Source organism: Limanda limanda, chromosome 6 (assembly GCF_963576545.1).
Source record: "Limanda limanda chromosome 6, fLimLim1.1, whole genome shotgun sequence".
Taxonomy (NCBI): Eukaryota; Metazoa; Chordata; class Actinopteri; order Pleuronectiformes; family Pleuronectidae; genus Limanda; species Limanda limanda.
Window position 1 is genome coordinate 6,957,246 of NC_083641.1, and position 22,339 is coordinate 6,979,584.

A 22,339-nucleotide genomic window follows, 5' to 3' on the forward strand; every position below is an offset into this window, starting at 1 on the left:
GGGCAATGCCTTTACCAGATACCCCCTCTTGTTCTCTTTTTACCCTCTGTGTCCTCCCTACTTCTGGGGACATTTAAATACCCTGCATATTTCTGCTTCCAATTCTGATCCTCCATTTTTCTTCTGTTTTTTTATAAATTAGTTTTATTTTAAACTGGAACATTCCTTCCAGTTCACTGCGCTTGACTCTGGCCTCTACTCGTCCTCAAAAGTGATTGATGCTGGCGGACTGGGACGCACGCCACAGGAGTTGGGTAGGGGTGCTGCAGGGGCACAAGCTTCCTTCCGTCATCTCCCTGAGCTGGATGCAGGGGGCAAGACACGGGGGCAAAGGGCGGCCATCTTTTTCCCAAGCCTCTGGTTTGGTCCCTGGAGAGGTGGAGGGGACTGAGTGTGCATGTGTGTGTGTGTGTGTGTGAATGAGAGGGAGATTTGATGGGATTTACTTATGTTTGTTGCCAGAGACACACTCCTTTTCGGAGCCCTCTCTTCATTGCTCCCAATGCTAAACCGTTGACATAAACATTGCTGAGTGGAAAAAGATGACCGAGCGTTGACCTTCATTTTTTCTTTCTCATCCTTCTCCTCAATCCTCCACAGCGCAGACCCCAGGTCGAGGAGTGTTGAGCCACCTGGAGATGTGGTTAGAGTCATTTAGCTCTATTTAGGTTTTTGAGCTGACATCATATGGCGTTATGAGTCTTTTAAAACCTCAAATGCACTCAGTAACCTCTGACACAGTCTCGACACCCTTCAGCCATCGCTTTGACTCATTTCTCTCACGGAAAAAACAAAGTCTCCTCTTGAATGTTTTGCACTTGGAATTTGATTTAAATTCAATTTGTGAGTGGAAAAAATAAAACCACTAATAATCGAGGCATCCAAGTGATTTGGCAATCTCTGCTTTGAAGTCACATGTGCATACCATTAATGCTTAACCATTGAAGTTGCAGCTGTTTTGAACAATTCGTTTTGGCTCATTAACTGCAAATTAAGGTTTTATTTAATCTCTGGCCATCAAATGAAAATTCGCTGGGATTTAATAGATTATTATGACTTCACCACTTGACGTACAGTATGTATAAGGCCCCTTTTTAAGTTTATTCTGCTTTAGTTACTAAAGTCAGATTTTCAGTGAAACTAGACTGAAAATGAAATTCTACCCAGATAAATCAGACCTGGCTAAATAGTTCACAGGCCAAACAGTGGTTTTCAAGAGGTTTCTAAAGCAAAGCAGGTAAGGCCAACATTGACATCATTCCTTACAATGTCACAAGCTGAATCCAGTGTGCTTGACATATGGGATCATATATTTTGTTTAAGTTTTAAAGTGATTTCATAACTGAGGTTTGTACAACTGAGCTCACTCTTGTTTTTCTTTAAGAGTGGATAGGTAGTTGTTAAACTGAAACGTGCGAGTGTGAGAAAGAAAGAGTACGGAGCAGATGTGAGGTCGGGGATGTTCTATGTTAAAGGACCATCGCATGTTTGGCCCAGAGCCCAATGTCACACACACTGCTTCCTGACAACAGCCATGCCACGGTAATGTTTACACTAACCCGACTCCGCTCCTCGCTGTCCACCGCTCCTCACACCACAGGAGCTGCTGTAAACTTCCATTGTGGAAATTCTCAATGTGTGTGTATGTGTGTGAAAAAAAAGGAGTGAGTGTGTATTTCTGTGCGATCTCATTGAAACCCAGGCACAGATCTCTCTCTCACACACACACACACACACACACACACACACACACACACACACACACACACACACACACACACACACACACACACACACACACACACACACACACACACACACACACATACACATCCCACCAACATCCTGCAGTGATGCACACTCCACATATTCATTCATTAAATTCACACCCTGCACTCTGGTGTGTATTGGTGGTGTGTATTGTATTACAGCATCCTCCCATTCAGTAAAACAGGCACACACACACACACACACACACACACACACACTTACACACACACACGCACTCCCAGGCACTCGTGGGTTCACTGTACATTTAAACATGCACTCCCATTCAGTACACACAGACGCAGCTGTGATCTGGCACTTGGGGACCATTGGCCTGTGTTTTATTTGATGTGATTTGACAGCTGGACAGTTGGAAGAGGAGGGGAACGGGTGGAAAGCGAAGGAGAGTGGGCGGAATACGGTTTGAGGAGAGAGGACGGATAAGGAGAGGGATAAGTCACAGGGCTCGCACTGGCGTTGATGGGAGGAGAGGAGCCGAGGGGAGGGTTTGAGGGGAGGAGGATCCTACAGAGAGAGGTGGGGGGGTTCGCCTCTGATGAGGGGCACGTCCTCACGGGCGCAGGCCCATTTTTTATTTCTAAAAGTAAACAGGCGGCCTGCGGGGGTCCAGGGGGTTATGGGAAAGAAGGAAGCAGTGATGCTAATCAGGCCGGCGCACACTTCCCCCTCCAACAATAAAACAAAACAAGAGTGGAAACACGGAAAAGCGACAGACAACTGCAGAGGAATGGGCTGCACTGCTGCCATGGGCCTGGATTTGAACTGTACAGTGGGATTAGAGTTCTGAGACATGTGGTGTTTGTTAATAGACAGAGGAAAGAGCTGAGGTTCAACTATGTGTTTTTTGTACATTTTAAAGAAATCTTAAAGGATTTGAGTGAGTTAATGTGAGAAGCGGTTGCTTTGGAATCAGTTTACAGTAGAGTCCCTCTGGAATTCCAGTCCCGTTGCTCAAATTACTGCTTTACTGAGCAAAAAGAAATCCATATTTCTGTGTTTTCATAGGACATTTATTTGAATATTTTTCTAAATAAATACCTTTGACCTCATAACATTTCTCAGGATTTTTCCCTCACTAAATGGCTTGAGGAATGACCCCATTGCTTCCTGTTAGCTTTGTAACGATTTTTTTCAAGATCCCTTTAACAGGGCTCTACAAGTTTGATTTCTGGGAAGTGTGAGCGTAGTTAGTTCCTCATGATGGCACGGTGACTAATTACAAAACCCCTTCAGTTGGAGAACAAACAGTTCTGAAACAAATGCAATCACTGACGGGGTATGATGCAACAGATTACAGCTCATCAGGAAAGGTGGCGCTTTAATGAATCCTAAGAGAGACCTCCCATTGTTTTAATGTTTATATCGTGGGCTTAGTAATATTCACAGACTGTTAACTACAATGAGTGTACACTGCATGGTAATACTAAGAGTGACTCTTACTGTGTCTCATTTTACGCATTCGCAGTCTTATAAAATCCATTCTTTAACAGTTGAGCTAAATTCTTCTATATAGTCCCTCAATAATAGAGCATTTATTTAACATTTAACAAAATACAGGAGTCGGCCTCTGTTTTTTCACAGGCAGAGCATTGTCTTTTCAGACTTACATTTATTCAGTGAGAAACAAATGAAAACCACAGAGCGATGTACTTTCCCTTCAGCTGAGAGAGGATGAGCGCAGCTTTATCTGAAAGTGTGGTGGTAACAGAGGGGAGGGAGGGCAAGACGAGGAGAGGGAGGATTGGGAGGCAAAGAGACCATGAGGGGGGTGGGGATAATTGAATTATCTTCACAATGGACTGATGGGGGGCACGTGGTGCCACTAATGGAGGAAGAGATGTCCTTTTTAGCGGAGCTAATTGTTCAGAAAAGAGCTGAGCCTTGTTCAGGGAGGCCCTGCTACTTAGTAGCGCGTGCACACACGCACACACACACGCACACACGCACACACACACGCACACACATGCACACACTCATACACACACATACTCTCAGAAGAGACTTTGGAATGTGAGGCACAGGAACAAGAGAGAGAGAGGGAGATGTACATAAGCACAGTACATTAGCGCACACACACACACACACACACACACACACACACACACACACACACACACACACGCCGGGGGTACACCGCTCATGTCCCAGCTAGCCCTCTGATCTCAGCAGGGGAGCATCCAGCCTGTGGCACCTTCAGACAGCATCCACCACAGATAGAGCTGAGACTGAGCTACTAGACAGAGGCCACAAGGACCCCACTGTTTTACTGTTTCACTGTCTGCTCTCTGGCTCTCTCTCTGGCTCTCTCTCTGTCTCTCTCTCTCTCTCTCTCTCTCTCTCTCTCTCTCTCTCTCTCTCTCTCTCTCTCTCTCGCTCTCTCTCTCTTGCTCTCTCTCTCTCTATCTGTGTGTGTGTGTGTCCCATCTGTGTGTCTGCCTGAGTGCCTGTAAATGAGTGACTGATTGATTACATGCTAAATGCTGTCCATTCACTCACCATACCAAACCTGTCGGGCCACATCCATTATCTGAGATGATTTACACTTTGACAAATTTATATAAATTTTTTTTGTAAAATGTGGAAAAGAAAATGAAGCTTAAAAAATTCAAATACTCTCTGCAACCAAAACTCTTGTGACTCGTTGCGAGGGAAACCAGGAGCAAAGACAAATATCTTTTGACAGCTGAATGGATTGCTCTAAATCGAATAACCTTTCAGTTAACTCTGTGAAAAGTAGCAGGTGCAGCGGTTACATCTGAGGATTATAGTCAGGCACACAAGCACAGATGTGCCGGTGAGAGACAGGCAGCAGGCAGGAGAGGTCGGTGAGCAGAGAGAGAGAGAGAGAGAGAGAGAGAGAGAGAGAGAGAGAGAGAGAGAGAGAGAGAGAGAGAGAGAGAGAGAGAGAGAGGGCGAGAGTAGCTCTAGCTTGGGGTGGTAGACTGCGACGCAAATGAGTGTAGCCAGCTAACTGTCAAAACCATGGCAACAGCATTTACCAGGTGAAGAAAAGAGACAGTGAAACCAAAACTTGTTTGATCTGGGACACGTGTTTCCAAGCAAACTGGTTCATACTCCAGGTCGCTCGCTCGTTGTTTATGAGAGTGTGACGGTTAACAATCCGTCTTCTCAGAAGGAAATGGTGCAATTTGCTTCGGCAATAGTTATTTTCGGGGGGTTTGCAAAACTTTGACAAAGGCAGCTGATACACACTGATCTCCATATAGATAAACTCGGTGTCAGATTTGTATGAAAACTGTTTTTCGCCGTGTCAGTGTGCTGTTCATAAAAACATGTTTGTCGTCAGGGTCACACAAGGCTGTCTCAGGGCAAGAAAGAATTGCTCCGAGAAGAAGAAATCAACTGAGAAACAGAAATGTATTCACATGTTTCCCGGCAGCAGGAATATAAAGCAACAATGTTTTCTTGCGGTTACTTTACTGCTGCCTATTTACGGGACTTGTTTCTACAATTTCACTATACCAACCCTGCACTCTGAACATTCATTTGTGAAAAAACTGCTAAAAAGTTTCTGATTAAGCTGAAAAACAATTAGTGTCAAGAAGTGGCGATGGGAAGACGGGAACCAAATTTGAAAGATTGTTGCCGTGACGCCAGCCCAGATATTAGTCAGCAACACCATTAAACCTCTAATGGCCGCCCTGAGGCACAAAGGGACGTGGGCCGTCCTTTTAAGGACAGATATGAGGGAGTTCATTAACAGAAAACAAAGAGGTCCAGTCAGATAGAGTGAGAGACTGACTGACTAAAGTGACGTGAGAGGTACTGCCCCCCCACCGCCCGCCCCCACCACCTCTTATTCTTCTCTTCGATCACCCCCCCCTACACACTACTTTGCCCCTGGTGAGGCAGCTCCTCTCACCGCAGAACCCAGCAGCGCTCTTCCCAGACGAGGCTCCTATCAGGCCAATGAAACCTGATCCAGGGCTGCTAATGGAGCCAGTGAAGTACCACCGGTCTGAAAAATCCATGTGTGATCAATATCCCTGGCTCCCCAGCCTCCATCCAGATCATCCCATTTAGAAATACATGAGTACAGTACACGCAGTATCATATTGATGTGCATCATAGGTTGCGCCCCTATGGTTGCGCCTCATGACTCACTCTAATAAGGTTGCTTCTGATAAGCATGGATCTATGGAAAATGCACAAAAGAAAGGTTGCGTTTTCGTAACATGAGTCCAAACTACGTCTCTTTGCTGGAACCTGATTTCCTTGATGTTTTTATGAAAAGCATTTGGTTCCAGTGCAACTTGTGTGTGAGATTCACTGTTATAATCTGTTATTAATGTTCCTGCTGCCCTGGGAGGTGTTCCCTAATAGCCGCAGTTTGCCCAGAGTGGAGCCGTACTGTGTCTAAAATGCCCAGTCATTCTCTTGTCTTTGTCTATTTTTTTCCAGTGACAGAACAAACAATTGATTCAATTTCCAGCAAGGCATGGTCATTGTTCCTGATTATTTTAAGATAAGAAAGGACAAATATCTGAGAGAACAATAAAGCAACGTGAGGTTTACAACAGGCACAATGCCTTATTTTAGGTTTTCATTGATGGTTTTGATGAGAACAAGTTTGTTTAACTTGTGACTTGTATTTAAACCTTGCACTTTTAACCCTCTGGTGGATCCAAAGTGTTGATATGATATGTCGAAATTTTAAAATGTATTGTCTGGTCACATATAGGCAATGTTTGGCAAGGAAAACGTATTTATTGTGGTATGTAAAGGATAAATTAACAACATCCTCAAATGGCTATAATAGCCTCAAACTCTCAAAGATCTAAATACATTATATCTACATGGGGATGATTTTACAGGTAATACTGTATCTTTTCTAAGATTTACTCTAGTACGCTATGGAGACAGTTAAAGAAGGAAAAGGACATGGCTGTTTTTTATTGATCAGTACAAGGTGAGCAGGAAATACTCTGAGGTGTTTATGAGGGTGAGCTACAAGTTACGAGGAAGCCTGGACTTGTAGAGTATGGGACACTGACAGGCCAGACTCTCCATTCAGCTTTTAGTCTGTGTTTCTTCTTCTTCCTAAATCTAAACTCTTTTGTACTCAGCAATTTTTGTAATCTAAAACCATCTCCGAAAGACATATTGTTTCTTACTCACAGAGACAGGTCCTATAATGTTCCTAAAGTGGACCAGTGTGTCTAATATGCCTGCAATATCTCTACTTTATGTTTTCTTTCCAAGTGAAATGATGTAGTCCTAGAATGAACAGCTTGCTGTTATCTCTGGACAGTAGATAGTAGGGGTTAGGAATCTCATGGTAACTCACAATACTCAATACATAACCCACAATAACAATAATATCACAATCCAGCGATACTGCAATATCTGCGTGTTATCTCTCTAACTGAAGAATACAAAATGCCCTTGAAGAGGTAAAGTGCAGGATTCATGCATTTATTCATTACACTTTGGTGTCAGTTTCACACAAACTGAGATAAAACAATGTAGAACAAAAGTCCATAAAGTGCTAGTGTCTCTTTATTCCACACACCGTGACATGTCCACACGTGCCATCGTTCAAATGTAAATTCATTATAAACTGGCAGAAGCAAAATAAAACAAAATAACAACATTTGGGATATTTGGTGCCTGCATATTGTTAATCTCATGAGTCTGGATGACGATATATCGCCTTATCAATAATTAATCCCACCCCGAGTAGACAGCACTATACATATACCCCCTCCCAGTACATGTGGTGAAGCATTACTACAGCTCTCTCTCTCTCTCTCTCTCTCTCTCTCTCTCTCTCTCTCTCTCTCTCTCTCTCTCGCTCTCTCTCTCTCTCTCACACATCTCCACAGTGATTAGCAACCCTGTAAAAAAGAGAAAAAGAAAAAAAAGAAAAAGGCGAGTAATTTGCGGGAACTTGTAAACTCCTGATGACGTGAAGAGGGTCTTGGTCCAAGAAGGTTTCTCACAGAGGAGCAGGGGGGTGGTAGTCTGTGTGTGTGTTTGTGCGTGTGTGTGTGTGTGTGTGTTTGTGTGTGTGTAGAAGAGTATGGTAGTGCTTGTGATGGTTGAGCATCGTAATTGAATTGTGAATCAACCGGCAAGTCAGCCCCCCCCTCCCAGCCTGTACACCACACCTCTCCAAACACCGCCCCCTTCAGCTGTCGTCGGCTCCCTGCAACGCAACGCCCATCAGCCGGGGAGAGAGAGAGAGGAAGGAGCGAGCGTGTGAGTGAGTGAGTGAGTTCGAAAGAACGAGGAAAAGAGGGAGTGTGCGTGTGTAGCGCGGCGTGTGTGTATGTGTGTTTGTGTGTCTGCATGTACCGAAGTGTAAGAAACTGAGGCGGTTCACAAGAAGACAGCGAGAAAGAGACAAGAAAGAAGAAGAAGAAGAAGAAGAAGAAGAAGAAGAAGAAGAAGAAGAAGAAGAAGAAGAAGAAGAAGAAGAAGAAGAAGAAGAAGAAGAAGAAGAAGAAGAAGAAGAAGAAGAAGAAGAAGAAGAAGCGGGTCACCACGGGGACGAGAAGAGAGCCCCACTCTTTATTTCTAGCGTGTGGGGCTGTTAGAATAAACCGAGAGGGACGCAGCGCTGATCCGATGATCATGACGGCGGCTGTCGATATGAAACCGACGCTCACCATCATCAAGGCTGAGAGGATGGACGGTGAGTGACATGAGTCTTCTGTGTGTGTGAGAGCTTTGACAGTTGATGGTTGAGTCTGTGGTGCTGATGGTTGAGTCCCGGTGGATCCGTGCGTCAACCCGTCGGTGCTGGAGCCGGAGCGGGACACAGAGTCCTGATGTGTCAGAGGCTGACAAGACGCTGCCGGTTGCTCAACATCGGACAACACGCAACACTTCGAGGAGAAATGCACGCCCGAGGCTCCCCAGTCATGCAATAGGCTATTTATGTGTGTGTGTGTGTGTGTGTGTGTGTGTGTGTGTGTGTGTGTGTGTGTGTGTGTGTGTTTCTCATTATTATTGAATGAATCAGGCTCCAAGCAACCTCTGCTTTTGCAATACACAATGTGATGCTGTGTGTGGGAAAAAAGTTCTCAGACTCCAGTTTTTACATTTTCATTCATCATAGAGGGTCTCAATGACAACACAGACACACGTTTTAATTCATGATCCTGTGATTCATATTCTTCCATGTGGCTGATAAACTCTGAAAAGACTACAAGTTATCCCCGGGTTTATTAACATTGATTACATGATCAGATTTGCTCTGATGTATCTTCATATAAGTTGAGCTTTGTAGGTTTTGTTGTCCATATGCATCTCCCTCTCCCTTTCATCCTGCTTTGATCTCACTGGGGATCCAGACCATCTGAGCACCCATGTCTGACCCATATATATTCAGCGTCATACTTGGAGAGCTGGGGTTATTCTGCCCATGGAGCCGGCAAGGGAGTCAAACAGTGTTGCTCATTGCCTCCCTCAATCCTTTCTTCTCTGTCTCCCCCTCCTCCCCCTCAGTGTTTGAATCTGGCTTTCCAGAGGGGAGGAGAGACAGACTGAGGTGATGAATCTGCAGTGCTGAGGCTCGCCTCTGTGACCCTGCTGCCTGGAGGACTTGGCCTGCTCCCGGGGTAGTCCAGGGCACAGACAGGGAAGCCCGCAACTGGGAGCTGTGTTTGTGTTGAGCTTTACAAACTTTCGGTGGTTTCACTTGTCTTTTTTGCTCCTGTACACAGACAAATGCTACAAATGAGGCCATGTTTGGAATGGATGATTTGCATAAAGCAGCTCTGTACAAGAACTTATCCCGGGTGCTGGTGCAGCTCAGTTGCCACTGAGTCTGTTGGTAAATTGGCAAACTGCACCGGTGCATCATTGAAAGTCGATACTAAATGCTAGCGTTGACCCACTAAGCGACTGTGACTCACCACATTTACCACCTTCTCTTCACTGTCGATACATGCCGAATAGAGATTCTTATAAACACATCTCACAAATCGCATGTAGAAGGTGCTGACAGCTGCATTTCGGGTGCCAAAGCGTAGTGCTCTCTTGCAAAACCCTTTCGCAATGCGTGCTCCTGCTCACTTGGGTGCATTCAGGTCAAGTTGAGGCTGCCAAGGAGGAGTTCACAGCTTCACACAAAAACACATTTTCTCCACCTCTCTCTGACTCAAAAGCACACTTTTAGGTTCACTCCTTGATATCACCATGCTCAGAAGATAAACGCAAAGTCCAAGGCTGTTTGCTATCCCTATAAGACGCAATATTGATATCCCTGTGCACTGCATGCATTTAACACACATATGACTCGTTGTTAGCTTACAACTTTGTGATAAAGATAAGCATCTCATACAGAGTCTGAACACATGCGTTGATTTGTTGGATTGTGAAAGTAGCCAACCTCCCAGTGGACATGACTATTCACAGATAGGAACTAGACTTTCTTTTTTCTTCCTTTACACTGGTTATCACATATGTAACATACATAACACCAACAGCCATAAGTGGTCTCCAGCCACCCTTACTTTATTGTTTGTTTTCCTTTGCGACGGAAGGACAGTCAGTGTCAGCTTACCTGAAGCCTGTCCTCCCTCTTTCCAGCAGAGGTAATTCCCTCTAAAGCACTCACACACTGCCAGGGTCAGAGGTGCAACCAAACAGGACTTCTCATGTTCCAGGAGGGTTTGATTCCTCTATTTAAAATTGTAGCAGTCAATTCCTGACACAGCACACTCACTTCAGGGTGACCCATAACACGGTAGCTTATTATTGAAAGCATTGTGTAGCCATAACAAAACCGCCAGCTCTACAGAGACACATTTTAATGATGGGGGACATCAATACTTAACACAGGAAGGGTTGGATTTTGTCATTATAGGCATGCAAGGAGAAAAGTGTTCTCCGTCTTCTACTTTTGTATAATTGAAATTCTTATTAAACGCTATTGTATACCCAGCTACCGTTACTCTGTGGTTCAGTATAGCTTTAATCAAAGAGCTGTCAATCATTTACAGGTAACATATTTGTCAGATTGAGTGAGTCGTCTCTGTTACTTTCCTTCTATGTTCCTGAGATCAGGCTTCAGTGACTGACAGGAATGCCTAGAGGGCATGCCCTGCTGGGTGGCATGCATGGAGGCATAGGAGGAGCTTTCGTGGGAGGCTCACTTTTTTATCTGATCAAAATGCTGCTGTTTGTTATAACTGGCATGCCTGATGCTTCTGCCGAGAGCCCTTATCAGCCTTCGCGTTCCACGCCCGCCACATACCCTATGCATACAGGCCATACCATACAGATGATAGCTAGAGAGGCCTCACTGGGTGTCTCTCCCAAGGTGCCTCCCTTGTTGGTACAGTGTGAAGAGGGGTAGCTTATGCCAGGACAGAGTTACAAGCGTCAGGTTTTTGCTCTGCTGTGTTTGTGTCAGCACTCCTCCAGTAGTGCAGGGTATATATGTCAATGTTTGAGGGTGCGTGGCTGGCTGGCAGCTGTGCAAACACTGTTTGGGTGATCCAGGCTTCTCTTGATGTGGTCCGTCAATGAATCGGGGCCAAACGGAGCAAACAGGTCCGTTTTTCATGGGATGTCAAACCGAGGGGTATTTCTTTGCCAAATCGAAACTCGATTAATCAGTCCAGTGTTCGGTGAATCATGCATATGTTACAGGGAAGGGTTTGACCAGACCATGTTTGTGAGGGCGCGACAGATAGCAACTTGCTCAATGGGCCTCCCTGTGATGGTCAGAGTGGTCCATTGACTGGGTGGATACTAGTGAATTGGAGGTCTGTTAGTTTCCACAATGACCTTGTCTTTCTTTCTTCCTTGCCCTGCTCAGTGATACCACTGTGTTACATCAGATAGGTATTCCCCCATTCAGCCAGTGTGTCATTCATTGCTCCTTCCGTTATCTACTTTGTTGACCATATAAATATAAAACCATAATACTGCGTGGGTCATATCTAGACACCTCCCAGGTGGATACACACCCTAATCTTTGCTTATAAAGCTTAGTCATACAGTGAGACATGTTAGCGCCAGATATCAAAGTCTGCCAAATAGCAAGCATATGGTGAGGAAAAAGGCCTGTTTGAGGGAAACCAAAAGACTGATCTTCTAAGGTGCATTCCCTACGATGGTAGTAAATATTCTTAGCTATTGTAAAAAAAAACGGGATCACAATGCCTATCCCAGCAATCTGTCTTCAACAGCTTCTCATTTACTCACATTCCACAAAAAAACAACAACCAAAACAAAGGAAAACATGTTCCTAGGCCGAGGGAATAAAGCATTAACAAGCTTTTTTGTAAAAGACAACTCTTTTCAATCATTCACCCACCCACTCACACAGTTCCTCCCCCGGTTTTCCTCCCCCTCCTTTCCCTTTCTTCCTCCGCTTCCATGTCTTTCTGCTGGCCACATGAGTTTCTATCAAGCAACCTTGATGTGGTGTCGAGTGCGTTCCTGGGGAGTGCACTTTGTCCCATCCCCAGTCATTCCTTGCTTGTTAATCCCTGAGTCATGGCACTAGACGCCTGCTTCACCACACGCCACTACTGGCTGTCCGACTGCACGTCTGCTGGGTTTGCTGACTGGTTCTGTCCACCACAGGCTTCTCCACTCTCTACATTACCAGTCTGACTGTGAACCCTAACTGGCCTGACTCTGCATCTGGCTTCACAACCGCCCACGCAACTCCGCATAGCCCTGAGTGCTTTATAACTTTTTTTTCTTCTCATGCTCTGTTGCCGTTTCCATCATATGGCTCTACATTTAGGACCTGTGTTTCCTATTGTGGAATGGAAACTGTGCAAGTTTGGGCTGTTTTGAGAATCTGTCCACTGTCCTGAAAGGCACAAGGTTTGTTTCACCATGGATGTTTCAGTCGTCCACAACTAGGCCATGTCAGTCATATTGTTCCGTTTATGTTCCAGATTTTCCTCACTTGTTTTCTCTTCTGTTTGCTGCACGCCACCTGTTTTTGGAGTCACTATTGCGTGCTGGTTTTATAATCAGACCAACAAATGGGACGCAGCCACAGATTTGATGTGTATCAGACACGCAGCATCAGATTCATACTCATAGTTGGCCTGTTGAAGCCCAGGAGAGTAGAGAAGGGTGTGTTTGCGTGGGTGTCAGGCTCTGTTGTGTAGGTGTGACCCTGTGGTGCTCATGACGAGTTGGGCCTCGGTGATACAGTCAAATAGTTTTGAGTTTAAAAGCAGCTGGATTCCTTAGCTGTGTGCTCTGTGATCTGTGAGCTGTGATCTCCCTGGTATCGGCATTTACACATATTAACATGAGTTGCCTTCAGGCCCAAATGTTCAGAACACTTACAATTTGACATTGGCAGTTTTCTCTTTGAGAAATGTGGTTGTTTTTCTGGTATATTATTGTTTTGGCTTCAACTAAATCCTCATTAGAGATGGTCTGTTTGCTATCTAAAATGTGTGATCGTCGCATGCATATTTAGAAGGTAACTGAGTCATGGGGCAGGAATTTTACAAGACATGGTCATTGCTCTCATCATGACCAGACGCATTGTCAAACGAATTAGCATGATATTCTCTGAAGTCCAGTCATTCTTCGATGGAATGAGTCACAGCCTGTCCCTGCTTGCGTATATGAGTGTGTGTGTGTATGAGAGAGCGAGAGAAATAGGGAGATTGAGAAGACAACGTAAGCAGAGTTTTCACAAGTCTTGGCTCAAATCTTAGAATCAGCACGGTCAGCCAGACCTGATTCATTTTACCTGCCATGAAAAATAACATGTCTTGAATAAGATAAAGGAAGAGACATGTGTTCAGTTATTTGATGATTTGTGCCCCTGTTGGCAGTAGAGCCTACACTGAGCTTAAAATAGAAGGGCAAGTAATCCCTCTGAGCTGAGACCATTTTGCCACTTACACCACAAGTCATTTTTTGGTCACATTAGTGGAAAACAAGAAAGCAGTGTGAAGCACATTAGCGATTGTAAAACAGAGGTGGAATGCAAAGCACGCAACATGAAAACACTGTGGTCTGGCGGGGAATTTATTTTTCAAGTATCCATCTGTCGTCTTTAGTTTGCCTTCGCACAAGCAACACACTCTTATATAGTGTATGAATGATGCATAATTGCATCCAGCCATTACAAGATGCGTGCATGTGTTCATATTGCACAAAAGGATGAGGGTCGGGGGCAAACGTTCCGGTGAATGTGTGCGAATGTGTGCGAATGTGTGGCTGTGCACTGTCCCACGTGATTCACACTTATATCAGCAACCTGGTTATGGAATGTATCAGTTTGGACTAAAAATGTGGCAGGCACCATGTTTTGTGGAAAAAATGCAACACGGAGAGTAAACTGTTTGTCAGATATGTCGTGTGTTTGGTTTAACGCCTAAACAGTTCCCCCAGAGCATCCCCTTTTTGTTTACAGCAGAGATGGAGCCTGGGAGAGCAGCTAGCTGGGATCTAGCTACACTAGCACCACCTGCACTCACACAAGTACAGCGCTCGCATGTCAGTTCACTATTCTCGTCACTATGTGGAGCAATGACGGATTTAAAATAAGTCAGTCAAATCCTTTGGACTAAAAAGTGCTTTCATTATAAATATTTAACAAACAGTATATGGAGGTCACGGAAAACGCTCAAGTTGAGTGAGATTCGCCCATTGTGTTTGTGTAGAGCTTTAGCGCAGATTTGTCTTTTTACATTTTTTTTTTTACAGTATCGGAGAATTGTGCAATGGGTTTTTGTGAGGAATGCATTACTGTTGCTCAACATTTGTACATAGAATCCAGGCTGTTTCACACTGTTTAACATCATAGCTGCAACAAAACATGTACACAGTTAAATATGCAGCAAGGAGCCAAATCCTGTCTTATCGCTTTTACCCTCATTCTTATGGAAAGACAAGGATGTTCATCTAGCTTCTAGCCAAAATATGTTAAGTGTCTGTTGGCAATGATGAGGGATCATTTTAAACTCAGAAGTAATGTCACATTGAGCGCTGAGACGTTGACATAAACAGCAGAGTTAATGCACTTTCACATCATAAGCTAATATGATTTCAGAGATGGAGGCAGTGGAAGGAAAAAAAAGCAGCAAGGCAGCAATGGGGTATTAGTCTCACTTATTGTCTGTGTCAGTAGCCGTTGTGTCTGTGGCAGTGATCATTCTGGACAACTCCAGTTTAATGACCAAAGACGATGTCTGCAGTTGTGCAGCTGCTTTACATTATCCCAGGTTTTTGCTTCACAGGGGCCGCCAGCAGCCAGTGGTGAAGACTAAAGAATACAACTAGTGTTGGAGCACTGTTGTCAGTGATGTTGGGAGGGTCCTGGTATGTGTGTGGAATTTCTTTAGGTTAACACTGTTCAGTTTTGAGCCGACTTGGGTCAAGGTCTGGTCTGGCTTCGTCAAATAGGCCTTGCTTGACCCGGACCTACACATCTATTCCTGGTCCTTGGCATTGAGATGGAAATCTAAACAGCGAGCCAGCTGGCTGAACAAGCAGCCCTCTCAAAGCCAGACTGCCACCCTGTCCTCCTCCTCTTGCTCCACTGCAGCCCTCAGCCACCACTTTATCACCCAGTGCCGTTGAATGGGCTCCCTTCATGTCGGTCGGGTTTATGACCCCGTGTTCTCAGACCAGGGGTCCAGACACAGATCCACATCAAAGGCACTCTTAGATGCCAATGTCACCTTTGGTCTGCTGTGCGTGGACTGGTCCGACTTAAAGAGCTGATTATACACGTATGCCCCTGGCAATTTACCAAGACCTGCACCTTGCTATGACAGTGCAGATATGTAAGCATGCAGAGATATTCTGAAAGGGTATGAGACCTCAGTGGTGCATCTAAAACATTTAACCCTCACCTGAACCCACACATCACCTCACATCCCACAGGAAGCGGCAAATTAGCCACGGGAAATTGACTATTTGAAACAAGTCCACCGTACACGCTGCTACAGAAGGGTATACATGAATAACCCAGCTTTGTATAGCCTTTTAGATCTCACCCTCACACACTCTCTGTAGGGCTATTTATAGCTCAATTGCATGATACAAAGTATATTGTCCCTTATTTGTTGGGTCTGGTTGCCTGCTCTACTTCCAGCATTGCATCATTCTGAGTGGAGGCAGAAGTCGAAGCTTTATGAATGAACCGAGTCTCCACCGAGGGCTGGGAGATGGCACTGGTCCCACTGTGATGTCACTCCACAGACAAGGAGAAGAGAGGGAGCTTTATGAGACCTCCCATTCATTCGCCTCTCTCTCTCTCTCTCTCTCTCTCTCTCTCTCTCTCTCTCTCTCTCTCTCTCTCTCTCTCTCTCTCTTTCTCTCTGTCTCTCTGTCTCTCTCTCTCTCTCTCTCTCTCTCTCTCTCTCTCTCTCTCTCTCCATCTCTCTCTCTCTCTCTCTCTCTCCTTGCCCACCCCCAATTCTCTTGTCCTGTGATGGGATCATATTACAGACTGGTGACTCACCCCCCACCTCACCCCTCCTTCTTCCCCTGCCTACATTATCAGCTCTCATCCCACCCAATCTCCCCCCCTTGGCCCAACCCTGCCTGTTTCAGTTCCATACACATTGGAACCAGACGCAAAAATCCCAATTTCACACCCACGCTCTGCTGCACAGGGCTAAAAAGACCACTAATTTTAGTGTGTGTGTGTGTGTGTGTCTGTGTAATTATGTGTGTATCCGTTTTTAACAGCCAACGGTGCCAAACAGAACCTCCATCTCTGGTTGAGTTGGTCCAGAATCTGAGAGTGAGAATCCCTGTGAGATACATCGCCGTCGCACTCAGCAGACTGTCCATTGATCAAATCACGGAAAAGGGGGGAGTGGTCAATCAATACACTCTACTGTACGTTTACATCCAGACTAAACATCACTCTCACTCCATCAGCGATTCCTAGAATAGATGGATTCATAATTCTCTCTTCTTCATTATAAGAAATTGGGTATATTTCAGCCGCTTTACTGCAGAAACTCTTTTTAGTCGGTCTTGTTAGTGAAATGTGGACTATAATGTTGCATGTGATTTACACCCACTCCATCATCTCGGGAGCTAAGTGGATGGGACTCATTTTGCGGACAGACCAACACCGTCTAATGTGGAAAGTGATGACTTGTGGATGCTCTAACTCTCAGCCCATACTGACCATTCTGTGTCTAATGGGACTCCCAGGCATAGAAATCCTATCAGGACTTCATCATTTACTAGATTGTCTAGATCCAAGCTTGCTAATGGATGCACAGTGAACATTAGCTCTGCCGCAGACAACTTTCATATGGGTCATTCACCATGGAGACTGCTGTATTACCAGTGCACATTTAAGTCTTGTGTTTGCCTTTCAGTGTGGCTGCTTCACATTTTTAAGATTTTATTGCAAATTCAAAAAACACAACAAAGCAATTTACACATACATATAAAACAAATTGTTGGAAGTGTAATTTCCCTGCACCTTACAGTCTAAACTTAGAAGATATTCATTGTTCTTTGTATTGATTTAAGGCCCTCAACAAAAATACCACTTCAAACTCATTTTAAAAGTATGAAACAAGTAATTCAAAAGAAAAACAAAAGAAATCACACAAATTGCAGTTCGCATTTGAATTTACTCTATAATCATGGCTGCCATATTTCTCTCTTTCGATTGGCTAATGGTAGTTCTCATGCAAGATGGTGCAGAGTGTCTTTGATGGAGGATTTAGTGCTAAAGTGGGTTCAAGTCTGTATGGGCAAGTGTAAGCTGGGGCAGGGTTGATAAAAGCGATGGGGAGGGAGCGGCATAAATGGTTCGAAAGTGCAAAGAAACTCCACTCGATCCAGCTTAAATAAACTGCCACATTTCGCCTTTGCCTTCACATCAAAGCGCAGACTGTCTGAGCCCCAGTCCCATCTCAGTTTGCAGCGGTTTGCAACACACACGTTTTTGCACCAGCAACACTACTTAAAAGAAAAATGAGCTCGGTAGAAGCTTCGACAGCCTCGGTGTCAGGGGCACCTTCTGCTTAGCGACAACTCGCTCAGGTCTTATTTTCACTGTGAAACTGCGCCGTTTATTTTGATGTGCCGTCTGCGCCTGACAGTAGTTTAACGAAGGTATTTTGTGAGACTGTAAAACATCGTTTGCCCTCAGCTCTTCTACCTTCTGCTCGTACTTGTGACTGGAATGAATAACTTTCTGCTTGTTCCCCAGTCTAGCAGAGAGCCATTTGTTATTACAGGCCTATCTGAATCACATGAAGAAGCACAGAGCTCCTGTCTCTCCTCTGTCTCCGTTTCTGCTGCGAGGTTTCTTTCTTTAGACAAAATAGAGGGAAAAAGTCAGAAAAAAGAGAGTGGAAGACCTAATTTTACAAACGGCCAGACAGACATTGGTTACATGGGCGAAGGAGGGACAGCTGCTGTGCATTCCAGACGAGGTCGAGACGTCAGTGAGTGGTGAAAACAAGCATGAACTGTATGTTGCGCCAGTGATAAAACCACCAGCCAGCAGAACATCTGGGTTAGACCAGTTGTGTTGCTGTGCGAGGAGTGACACAACTTTTCCTCACTATGTTTGTTAACAAGAATTTAATGATCTGGTTTTTGGCAATTTTAATTGACGGATAAGACGGATGAGATGAAAAGAAAGACACAAAAGTCAAAGACAGATTAGACCTTTGATCGTGTGTGCATCACAACTTTGGTCGGTTAAAGTTGTGCCTCATGCACATTACCCGATCAGACTAGATATGGCTATTATGTCATGTGTGTCTTCAGACTCAAACAGATCATGATATACTGTATGTCGGCTTTTGTTTTGCAAAAGCAAAAAGTGTGCATGCTTTTTGCACATTAAATAATAAAGACATGCTGGTCAATTGGAACTGTGTAAGGCCTTTTTGTTTCTATTTACAAGTAATTTCTTGAGTCTTGGCCTAGTTAGTTTTTAGCAGTCTATTCTAGTGTTAGTATCCCGAGGGTCTTTCCCCTGCTCTTCTCTCATCATCTCCCTTGTTTTGCCCCCCCTCGTCCCACACTTCTGGTCAATCTAATTAGATGAGGGCGAGTCATCAGGCTCTGTTTAAAGCCATCAAAGGGAGCTCTGTTCCCCATTGGGTGCCTACTGGCTGCGAGCAGAGAACAGTAAGCCCAGTGTGCGACTGGGACCGTCGAGACAGCCCACCCCCCATCTATACTCGCCACCCGCCGGCAGCTAAAGTGACATCATCACCTCATCCCTCGACCCCTGACCTCTCAGAATGTTTGACCCCATGCTTGGTCTGGTGACAGTCGGCCCACTGTGCAGGGGGAACTTTGTTGGAGGGCTAGCAGGGGTCATGGTGTCGCTGATGGGCACCAGGCGCTGCTCTCCCACCCAGGATTTGTGGGTAAGAGAGGGATTCAGTGTTAGTAGTATTTGATAATATACTTGTGTTTATTTTAACGCCACATGAGTGGGATATGCCTCAGGACCCTGTGTGAAATCCCACAAACTGCAGACATTTGGTATAAAAGAAAGAACAGCAACGAAAGCTGTTGCATGAGAACTGCCCCACTGCACTAAATGCTCTTTATAGCCTGCACTGATTTATACTGTCTGCTCTCGTAGCCCACTGAAACGTGCATGGCTGTTGCCTGCACAAATACCACACATGCAGTGTTTCCTCAGTTTGATCCACTGAGATCTGACGTAGTGACACCTCTTGTTTAAATAGCTTGTCACTGATATGGAGACCGTGTCTGTCTGGAAGGGAGGTAATTGTCAAGCCATGTTGTTGATCACGATGCAACATTGTTGTGTGTGTGTGTGTGTGTGTGTGTGTGTGTGTGTGTGTGTGTGTGTGTGTGTGTGTGTGTGTGTGTGTGTGTGTGTGTGTGTGTGTGTGTGTGTGTGTGTGTGTGTGTGTGTGTGTGTGTGTGTGTGTGTGTGTGTGTGTGTGTGTGTGTGTGTGTGTGTGTGTGTAGCTAACTGAACCACATTCGCTAGTCTCTCTTTCCCACCCTCTTTTTGCCTCGATTCAATTTTCCATTCATTGAGCTTTATTGGCATGGAATATATAACACAGGGTGCTTTGTATTAGCTTGGGTTGTCAATAATAGTTAAAGCAGGGTACGATTTCAGCATGGTAATAATTGAAATCCTAAATTAAATTGTTATTGTTATTGTTCAGAATAATATTATAATAAAATATCATATAATTATTTCCTTGTAATTTTGTGATTGGCAGATCCAGAGTGCGGAGACGTCCCCCTGTTGACACCAGGAAGTAAAGAGATGATGTCCCAGGCTCTTAAGGCCACCTTCAGTGGTTTCACAAAGGAACAGCAGCGGCTGGGTATTCCCAAAGGTAAGACCCTAAGCTGCCTGTATTCTCATTAGTCAGGTGTTGAAATCTGCTTTAGGGAGATGAAATGTTAGTAAAGCAGGAGCCATCTCAACAAGTGTATGTATACTCACATCATAGCCTGCTTTAGATCACTCAGTGACAGTGTCTCTCACTGAAAAGCAGGAGACAAGACGCATTCAAATCCCTGTCAGTCCAGGCAGACTGAGCGACTGAGTGACTGACTGCAGCATTCAAAGAATTTAGACACAGAGACACACAGAGAAATTAATGAGTTGGCTTCCTGAATCCAGGCTGAGCCTCTTCACGCTGTTTGGAAACAGCAGTTCTTACAATATCTGTCTATGCAATTTTGCTATATTTATAAACTATGGGTTTGGCTTGTGTTTACCACTGCTGTTTACATCCACCACTGCCTCCCAGTAAAGCTGCTGATAATTGACTTGCAGAAGGTACATACTGTATGTTTACCACGGAGGTAGTGTGAATGTCGGAAGCATAACCAAAGGTTGGAGTTTTTCTCACGGTGAAAACACAACTTAATACAGGGATGTGCTGCAGTTTATAGTGTTGCAACCAGAAACGTTTAAAATTCAGTCTACATTGTCATGTCACTTGTAGGTAGGGTCTGTCTGAGTGCACCTTCATGCACTCATAATACTTGCATGGGTCACTTAAACCCCAAAAAAAGATATACAGTATCAGTGCATGTAACCATCTCAAATTGTGTTCCCGTTCAGATCCCAGACTGTGGACAGAAAACCACGTGGCTGAGTGGTTAACATGGACCGTGAACGAGTTCAGCCTGAAGAACGTGGACTTTGAGAAATTCTGTATGAACGGAGCCTGCTTGTGTGCGATGGGGAAGGAGCGCTTCCTGGACTTAGCACCTGACTTTGTGGGCGACATCCTTTGGGAACATTTAGAAATGCTTCAAAAAGGTAAGGCCACTTTCATCTAAAGACAAGTTTGATATTAGTGTGCATTATAGGATGCTTTTAATACAGAGGCAAGAGGCCAAAATTTTTTTTTTAATTCACTTATAAAAAACAGTGTGATATCACTGCCTGCTCCACTTTGGGACTGGGCGTTTGCTATACAGGAGCCAAAACAGGAAGACGCATTTTAGCTCAGGTCATACATTTTTAATCATAACGCCTGATGCAGTTACATGATACATGAAATCAATGAGGAGGTCACTGACGCTCTCTATCTATTTTTCATGAAGAGGATACAAAGCATTATCCCATCAATGGATTGACCTCCAACTTCCAGGAATCCCGTTATACCTCAGACTACTTTGTCAGTAAGTACTCCTCACACTCATTGTTAGTCACTCAGCGTAACAGCTTGAGATACACGCCTGAAATATGAATGTGCATACTGCAAAGAGGTTAAAGGTTGCGAATGAGAGAAGACTTGGAATTAGTGTTTAGCATGGTGTAAAACTGGATTTTGAGCTCCATGATATGACCTCACCTTAAGTATTGCTGATGCAAGGTCTAATCAATAATGTTTTCTAAAATCTACAACATTCCTCTTATACACTGAGGCTGTTTTACATTATGGACTATTCACACATTAAGCATTTGGGGCAGGAGTTCAGCACAAGAAGGACAATGACTCGTCTGAGTCTGATCTTTTCATCCCTTTTTTTTTGCTCTTCGCTTCCTCTCTGTGCTTCTCTGTCTTCGCTCATCGTCCTTCGTGTCTTCAGGCTACGGTGTTGAGCATGCTCAGTGTGTCCCTCCTTCTGAATACTCAGAGCCCGGCTTCATCACAGAGTCCTACCAGACGCTTCATCCCATCAGCTCGGAGGAACTGCTGACGCTCAAGTACGAGAGTGAATACCCTGCTGTCATCCTGCGGGACACGCCCCTCAACCCGCTGCAGGGGGACTACTTCTCCGTCAAGCAGGAGGTAGTGTCCCCCGACAACATGTGTGTGGGACGCCTCAGCAGAGGTGAGGGGTCATATATGAAGAATACACTGTAGTTGTGATTAGGTATTTAACAGTATAGGATTAGTCTGCAGAAGCATTGCAGTTAAGAAGGTCGCCTACTGAAATCTGCATTGAGTACTTGAAAAACGTGTCCGTCTAAGTGTTAAGAGGTTCTGTGGGTGTATGTGTGCCTGTTACTGTGCTGAAGCTACCAGAAATCGTGTCAGACCACATCAGTGGGAACGTATTAGTAGAGAAGAAAAGCAGGCCCTCTGGTTGATTTGTGGTCCAAGCAAACCCGCGTTGTTCATTCTCGACTGGC

General features: G+C 44.7%; 1 protein-coding gene across 2 annotated transcripts in view; it reads left to right on the top strand.

Annotated features, from left to right (window-relative positions):
• Positions 1 to 22,339, top strand: part of ets1 (v-ets avian erythroblastosis virus E26 oncogene homolog 1) — a 38,509-nt gene that overhangs the window by 6,565 nt on the left and 9,605 nt on the right. The window contains exons 1-5 of one of the 2 annotated variants that reach the window (XM_061073209.1): positions 7,994 to 8,446; positions 19,959 to 20,078; positions 20,816 to 21,016; positions 21,304 to 21,381; positions 21,793 to 22,038. In XM_061073209.1, coding sequence (XP_060929192.1) covers positions 8,380 to 8,446; positions 19,959 to 20,078; positions 20,816 to 21,016; positions 21,304 to 21,381; positions 21,793 to 22,038 — 712 coding nt within the window. In that variant the 5' untranslated portion in view covers positions 7,994 to 8,379. Of the gene's footprint in view, positions 1 to 7,993; positions 8,447 to 19,958; positions 20,079 to 20,815; positions 21,017 to 21,303; positions 21,382 to 21,792; positions 22,039 to 22,339 lie in introns of those variants that run through there. The other variant, XM_061073208.1, reaches the window with a different exon arrangement.